The sequence below is a fragment of the Atta cephalotes genome, assembly GCF_000143395.1.
Source record: "Atta cephalotes unplaced genomic scaffold scaffold00092, whole genome shotgun sequence".
NCBI lineage: Eukaryota > Metazoa > Arthropoda > Insecta > Hymenoptera > Formicidae > Atta > Atta cephalotes.
Genome location: NW_012130156.1, coordinates 469,410 through 478,094, shown reverse-complemented (window position 1 = coordinate 478,094; position 8,685 = coordinate 469,410). Strand labels below are relative to the sequence as shown.

The 8,685-nt window shown below is 30.9% G+C and overlaps 1 protein-coding gene across 1 annotated transcript in view; it reads right to left on the bottom strand.

Moving 5' to 3' along the window:
• Positions 1 to 3,280: 3,280 nt before the first annotated feature.
• LOC105624884 (titin-like) overlaps positions 3,281 to 8,685 on the bottom strand; it is an 84,833-nt gene continuing 79,428 nt past the window's right edge. Inside the window, 11 exon segments of the mRNA XM_012206234.1 lie at positions 3,281 to 3,819; positions 5,109 to 5,414; positions 5,547 to 5,744; positions 5,858 to 5,962; positions 6,452 to 6,529; positions 6,663 to 6,813; positions 6,895 to 7,049; positions 7,166 to 7,468; positions 7,558 to 8,003; positions 8,094 to 8,363; positions 8,478 to 8,619. Coding sequence (XP_012061624.1) covers positions 3,617 to 3,819; positions 5,109 to 5,414; positions 5,547 to 5,744; positions 5,858 to 5,962; positions 6,452 to 6,529; positions 6,663 to 6,813; positions 6,895 to 7,049; positions 7,166 to 7,468; positions 7,558 to 8,003; positions 8,094 to 8,363; positions 8,478 to 8,619 — 2,357 coding nt within the window. The 3' untranslated portion in view covers positions 3,281 to 3,616.

Sequence of the window (8,685 nt, the reverse complement as noted above, 5' to 3'; positions counted from 1 at the left end):
TATTTAATTAATTGAAAGACGATTAAAAAACTATATACGCGTAAGAGAGAGACAGAGAGAATTTTCTTTTGTATCATTGATTATTTTGATTCTTTATATGTTTGTGTACTACAGGATTGTACTTATTGTACTGTTAGTTGTATACTCTGATGATTCTGCTACTTATTGCAATGTTACGATGAATTGAACGACAAAAAACTTTATTAATGAAAAAATGAATATAAAAAATGTATTAGATACATTATATCAATATATGCATATTATATTATAATTAAAAAAGAATATAAAGCTTTTCATGGATCCATTATCTCAAAATGGATGAGATTTAAAGAATTATTCAGATAATTAATCTTGGCATAGCCATCTTGAGATACCCGGTAAAAAATGCACGTTCATCCCTTTTTCTTTTGTAAAATTACTTTTTAGTGTAATAAAAATAATAATAATAATGCAAAAACAATTAAAGAAATAATTTTGTTTTAGAAAAAATCAAATTTGGAGAAATATAAAAAAATTATTCATTTACAATTATGTATAATTTTATATATAATTATATATGAGCATTTATTTTATATTTCTCTAAACTTGATTTTTTTCGAAAAGAATTAGGGCGAAAATTATCCTTTTAAATATTTTTTATGTTTTCATATTATTATTATTATTTCTATTACTAAAAAATTTTACAAAAGAAAGAAGGACGTATGTACACTTATGTATAAATATTTCAAATATGTATATATACAATTATGTATGTTTATGAATATTTATATATGTTTGTATGTTATGTATTATTATACATATTCATGCATGACAAATTTTTTACCGGGATTTTTTATCTGTATAAAATTAACTGTTCTCCATTTAATTTTTATCTCAATAAGTTGCGAATAATTAATGAAAGAGAAACATACAATTTAATTAAAAAATTAAAATCTAAAATTTAATAAAAATATTTTGTTGTCAAAATTTTTTTTCAGAAAAATTAATTATTGGTAAATATCTTATTGAAAGGTGTATTAAAAGTTTAATATATAAGAATTATCTTTTGAAATGTTGATTCTATGGAGTATTGTTTTAATTTGAAACTTATATTTGTTATTTTATGTTATAGAATCAACGCTGTATGTGCAGTAGCGCTACGCAGATACCAGGTGTACAAGTATGAAATGATGATTTGAGAAACAGATGGCGCACCAATGCAGTATGAAGTACAAAGATTTAACATTATACGCTATTTTATTGTACCATCAACAAGTGTCAAACGCGCAAAGTGATTTGATTGAAAAGTGTTTGCATAGTATTGTGCTGCTGTGTTTAATATGACGAAATTTGTACCAAAGGAGCATTCGCGGACAGCATTAATTTTTTTGTTTTCATTTGAAGAAAACTGCTGCGGAATCATACAGATTACTTGGAGAAGCTTATGGTGAACATGCTCCAAAAAACGTGTGAACGATGTTTTCAGCGTTTCAAAATTGGAGATTTCGATGTTGCAGACAAGGAACACGGAAAACCGCCCAAAAAGTACGAAGACATGGAATTGCAAGCATTGCTGGATGAAGATGATTCACAAACACAAAAACAATTCACAGAACAATTGAGCGTTAGTCAATAAGCTGTTTCCAATCGCCTACGAGAGATGGGAAAGATTCAGAGAGTCGGCAGATGGGTGCCACATGAATTGAATGGAAAAGCGCAAAAATACATGTGAAATTTTGCTCAAACGATACAGAAGAAAGTCATTCTTGCATCGTATCGTTACTGGGGATGAAAAGTGGATTTTTTTTGAGAATCCCAAGCGCAAAAAATCATGAGACCCAGGCGCACCATCCACATCGACCGCAAGACCGAATCGCTTTGGCAGGAAGACGATGCTCTGTGTTTGGTGGGATCACAAGGGTGTGGTCTATTATGAGCTATTGAAGCCTGGCAAAACGGTTAATACCAAACGCTATCAACAATTAATCGATTTGAACCGTTCGCTGCTTAAAAAACGACCAGAATACTAAAAGAGGCAACATAAGATCATTTTTCTCCATGACAATGCTCCATCACATACGGCAAAACTAGTTCGGGACACGTTGGAAGCACTCAGCTGGGAAGTTCTACCCCATGCGGCTTACTCACCAGACTTGGCTTCTTCCGATTACCACTTGTTTGCATCGATGGTCACGCACTTGCTGAGCAGCACTTTGGTTCGTACGAAGATGTGAAAAAATGGCTCGATGAATGGTTCGCGGCAAAAGGGGAAGATTTTTACTGGCGTTACTGGTATCCACAAATTGCCCGAAAGATGGGAAAAATGTGTAACTAGCAATGGAGCATACTTCGAATAAATCTCTTTTTATCATTCTTCCGAATTTAACGTGTTTTTTTTGGAAAAAAAATCGTTATTTCATACTTGCACACTTGTGGTATATAATTCCGCTGTTACATATTGGGTAAGTGAATTAATTTTTTTATTGAGATATGATATACGTGTGGTGGCATATAACATATAAAATCTTATGCTGATATTTAATTATGCAAATGTGGCTATAAATAGCAAAAAGAATTTTACTTATAAATAATGTAACTATAATTAATATAATATTTAATTTAATATAATATTTAATATAATATTTAATTTGATTATTCGGCTATTTTTTAATTACGCTGAGAAAATCCTAAGTGCTATTATAAATTTATTAGGTAATAAATATTGTGATATTGATTTGTAATAATTTAATCAATAAATAAAATATTTTACAATATTATATAATTTTGCATAAATAATATGCGAAATATGCGACGCGTCGTTGGTTGATAATAGTTCATGATTGCACCTATATTTTACGTCTCACTTACCAAACACGCGCAATATTTCTTCATTTTGTTAATTTGATATATCGATATCATTAATAATATTAATTAAAATTGAATTAATATCACGGATAATAATAACAAGAAACAATCAATATATACTTGGAGAATACATACTAAGGTAATCGTATGCTCTGGCTTCGCTAAAGAAATAGAAACAAATATAAATGAACGTTACATCGTCACATCACTAAATAGATACGTCATTAATAGATGTAGAATGCCGCATATTTGAAAATTTCAAAGAATTTTCCAAATATAATGCTTGTCATTACCAACTAGTAAATACATAATACTTTAACAATGCGCATTCATGACAAAAAATAAAATTTATAAAATTGCACGAGAGCGTAATTTGTAATATTTCAAAACACGAAACTAGGATAAAAAATGAATCATTCGTACAATAAAATACATTTCCTGAGCGCTTTAATAAAAGAAAATCACTTTACCTAACTAAATTAACACCATCGGTAAACACCATCCAGTCTTACGTAAATTGGTAATATTGGTTTTGACATATACGTATAATCATTATATGCAAATCGATTTTAGAAAGGAACAATTGATGCCTCTATCGCCGATACATTATTTCAAAAGTTCATGCACATTAATTAAATACATTGATATAATGTAGATACATAATACAGTGTTCGATGAAAAAATAAAATTGCAATTGCGGAAAAAATCAATTATATCCGACACTCTACAATAATAATAGAAATGTTCAAAGTTACACGTGTATAACAAATGCTTATTCAAACAACTTTTTAGCATAGTGCCAAATACGGAAAAAGTACTCATCTTTCCTAAGTAATCTTGCTCTCGCGTATGAATGTATATCGGCATCCATATTATGTTCTCTCAACCATGAACTTGTGTTTTCCGTGCTAAAGCTGATCGATGCGGTCTCACCTTTGTCCATAGCCTCTGCAATTGGTTCCACGCACGACAGTTCTGCCAAAGGAACAGATTTAATGATTAAAGTTTTAAATTTTAATTTAAGTTTGAAGGATAAATGCTGTATAATAAAAAGATAGTTACAATAAGAAAGGAAGCCATACCCGGTCAAAGTGGGTATTGGCTTTAATAACTGTGTTTTTACAATTCCAGTTCAAGCAAACATGCGCGCCCATAATATTTGATGATTTTAAAACAATTCTAAAACTGAAATTAAAGTAATTAATATTACAATTAAATTGACATGCGATGTTTACAGTGTTTTAAAGATTGCTCATTAGTATCAGAATTATATAAATTGCTTGTCAATTTAATTGTGATATTATCTACTTCAGGATTGTCCTAATTACTTCAGTTTTAGGGCTGTTTTAAAATCAACAAGCACGCAGTTTGTTTGAACTGGTAATTGTAAAAATTCACATAGATTCCTAGGGATGTTTTGTTCTAGTCTATAAGACGTCCTGTGGAATAAAAAAATAAAATAGTCGTCTCATTATGTTCTACATTCATCCACAGGAATCGATAGTCTTGAAGACATCCATCTGTAATTTTTGGGACAATTCTATTCTTACCCCCCCCCCCATACGGCACATATCTAAGGGACATTCCCTCCCCCCCCCCTCGGATGTCTTTTAGATAAAGACTTTTGGAAAAAAAAATGCTGAATTTGCAAATTGAAATGTTTCGCAAAATATTATATTCATTAGCTTCAATGATATAAAAATACATTCGTGTCTTGTATTAAGCGCATGCGAAAGTCATGTACAAATAATTATGATTCGTCTGTGTGCGTTGATTATATAGACTTGGTTATATCGAGAGTTTGACTAAATTTTACAAGAAATAATGCCATCTATCAGCAGAATATCAGAAAAATCCAAAAATATTGTAAATTCTCAAAATTATGACAAACAAGGACTGGGACATTCTTTAGGATTTCAGATTAGAATGTTAATTGCTGTTTAGAACATTTTTAGATTTATTTATATGGGTCTCAGGACATTTTGAAATTTTCATCTTTGTTAGTATAAGGTTCTAAACACATTCCACATATGTCCCAAAATATTCAGGATGTATATTCATTCATATTCATCCTGAAAATGTCTTGCTATTAGAAGTATTATTTAAATACAAAAACTCATTTTGATCTTGCTTATTGTTTTTGAAGATTTTCTAATCGATTTTATTGTTTAAAAACTTATTATTATTTAAAAAGAGTAAGTTATTTAAAAATAATTGATATCAAGTAGAGAAAAATAGAAATAAAAATAATGATAGAATCGTACCTGATGTCGGTACGATCTTAAAAGATTCTTCCGATTCCAAATGATCGCTAAATCCGATCTCATTTCGTGCGAAGATCCTTACGAGATATTCGTGATTCTCTTGCAGATCTCTAATGTTCAATTTTTGTATATCCGCGCTAACTCTTCCCACTTCCATCCACATAGTTTTCTTCGCGTCTCTAATAGCAATTTTATAACCCTCGAGAGATGCACCGCCGTCTGATTCGGGTCTACCCCATTCGATTACCATTGTATTCGCTGCAATCTGTCTCATCTCTAACGGAGCAGTAGGTGGTGATGGAACATCTACAAATAATTCAAAAAGCATATTATAAATTGTTACTTTAGGTATACGATAATTTGATAATAGTATCTATATAGTATATATACAACATTATATTGTATTTTATATATATATATAAATATAAATTAGCTTACTGGCATGAGTTTTTAGTGTGATCGGCTCGGAATTAGTAGGTATGCTAAGACCTAAACTATTTTCAGCAAAAATTCTAAAGAGGAATTCGCTTTCTTTTAGGTTCTCTATACAATATTGGTGTATTGTAGCATCCAAAGTGACAACTTTCGACCACCTGGCGCCTTTTCCGATTAATGGTCTCTTCTCGATTATATAACCTATAGTGAGAAGAAAATAATATGTATTATTGAAAATAATATGTAATATTAAATGTCGAAATGGAAAATTCATTTTATAAAAGTTTATATTTTATTTGCACATATATTATCACCTGTCAATTCCGATCCTCCTGTTGTAGTTGGTGGTGACCAACTAAGAGTGACACTTTTGCTAGTGACATTTGTTGCTCGGACGTTTAGCGGGCACGAAGGTGGTGCTGAAGAAAATTTAAATTATTATTTGCTCAATATATACATATGTCTTGCTATATTAGAATTCATATATAATTATGTTTTACAACTATTTAGCGAAATCTTTAGCGAAATCGATTGGATGCATTAATACGCATACATAAACCGTAGTACATAAACCGATGTGTAAAAGTCGAAATGTAAAAGTGTAATATAAATATATATTTATATATTAAATGGCAAATTTTTATATACTTTATTGTGTTACTTTGTAAAATATGTATTGGGCATTTTATTATGCGAGATATTTGCATTTCATTTTTATTCTCGGATCAATATATACGGTAATACGGTAAATTATATTGCTATGCTTGTCTTAGCGCTGAGACACTAGCGTGTCTCCTGATTTAATATATACCAATACTAATGCGTCTAATCAAATTTGTTAATAAAAAAACGCAAGGATAAGATACAATTCAAGAATAGGACATGAAAAACAAAAATAAGAAACTTACTCTTAATAGCGATAGTTTTGGTTGATGGAAATATGCCTAGTAGCGCGTATATGCTGTTTTCTGTAAGCTTTATTAATTCTAAGCAAAAGCAAAAGCGATCGTATTTATTATTAGAGTTATATTGGAGATTAATAATAATTGAAAATCAGTAATATGATGATTGAAAATAAGTAATATGATAAAACATTTAAAAAATAATTAGTAAACTTACTCGGTTGTTTACCGGTTGTAATCACTTCTTCTGCTGTATACGGAGGACCAGTACCAACGTTATTTTTAGCTATTATTCGGAAATTGTACGATGTATCCGGTTTTAAATCGGATACAGTAACATTAGTAATTTCCCCCTTTGTACTCGCAATCTAAGAAAGCATTAAAGATAAAGATTGTCTTAGTGCTGTGGACAATAAGTGTCTTAATGCACAGATAATGTGAGTACTAACTCTTTGCCAAGTTTTCTTAGATGTCTCCTTCATTTCGATAATGTATTCTATAATAGGAGACCCGCCATCATTCTTTGGTGGTTCCCATTTTAATGTGAATGATGTTTTCGTCATTCCAAAAACTTCGAGTGGTCCTCTCGGTGGGCCCGGTGTTTCTAATTATCAAACCAATAAAATATGTGTATATTTGAATATTTTATAAAGTTATATATAATTTTCTTAACATTCTTTTTTAATATTTAATACACAAAAAAACATAATTTTTTTTTACCGAATGAAGTTCTTGTTCGAATTGATTCGGATTCCAAAGGATCTGAGGATCCAACTGAGTTTCTAGCAACTATTCTGAATAGATAGTCGACATCTTGCTGCAATTTCTGCACACAGAAATTCTCAACTTCTTTGTCAACATCACCTACTTTTGTCCAAACTTTCTTATTCATTTCGCATTTCTCGATGGTATATCTTTCCAGTTCAACACCACCATCATCGATTGGCGGTCGCCATTCTATGGTGACGCGATCTTGTCTAATTTCTTTTGCGATAACTGGTCCCTGGGGTTTGCTTGGTTTATCTGCAATACGTAATAAATATGCACATCACTAATTTTAAATTTACTTTAAAACTTTCATCATTATTTGACTAATGTGAAAAGTTATCAACCTATAACACGAAGGTGACATTCCATCGATGAGCTACCGGCTTCGTTCGATGCTTTCACTGTATAGATAGCTGTATCATTTCTAACAAGTGAAGAAATCATAATAATAGATATAGTTTCCTTAGTCTCAATGGAAATGCGCTTATCAATTATTGTTTTGTTATTTATCATCCATGTTACTTCCGGTTTTGGGAAACCACTGAAATGAATCTCGGCTTTCCATTTATCGCCCACTGTTAGTCTCTGCTTTCTTAAATTTTCGTCGCAAGTGATCTTTGGAGATTCTTGAATTTTTAATTGACATGATGTTTCTGCCATTCCTGCATCATTTTGAGCTTTAACCGTAAATGTGGCTGAAGATGTTTCAGTAGTTTTTCGAATAGTATATTTAGCTAAATGATTTTCATATGTAATATCACTATCTTCGAAAGCCTTGCCATCTTTCAACCTAGAAAATAATTTTCACAATATATCTCGAGCAACAATTGACATATTTAGCTGCTGCAATTAGATAAAAAATGAAATAATAAAAAATTACCATGTAATACGAGGTGTCGGTATACCACCAATTACACAAGAAAGTGTGACGGTCTCTTCTAATCCAATGACGATACTTTTAAGTGCTTCAAGAACAGTCGGTGGCTCAGACGCTGATAACTTGGAAATTCTTAGATATGGTGTATTTAGTGATGCTTCCCCTGGTCCAGCTTCGTTAACAGCTGTTGCACGGAAGGTATATTCCTTGTCGGTGATTAAGTTGATTAATTTATATGTAGTTTCAATTATTGTCTCCGTAATTCTGCTCCATCTTGAAATTAAATTAAATTTTCTTGGTTACAAATTATAGAGATATGTATAAGAAAATACATGTTTAGATTTTTGTTTTTTCTTTAACAAGTCCACAAAATTTTGTATTACTTACAAAATTTCTGTCTTTTCTCGATATTCTAAAATGTATTCTATGATCGAGGAGTGTCCATCTGTATCTGGTTTCTTCCAATGAAGAGTAATGCTGTCATCGGTTATTTCAAGAGGTTCCGGAATTCCTGGTGCACCAGGTACCTCTGTAATGTGTGTGTGTGTATAATAATTTTTATATATATATATATATATATATATATATATATATT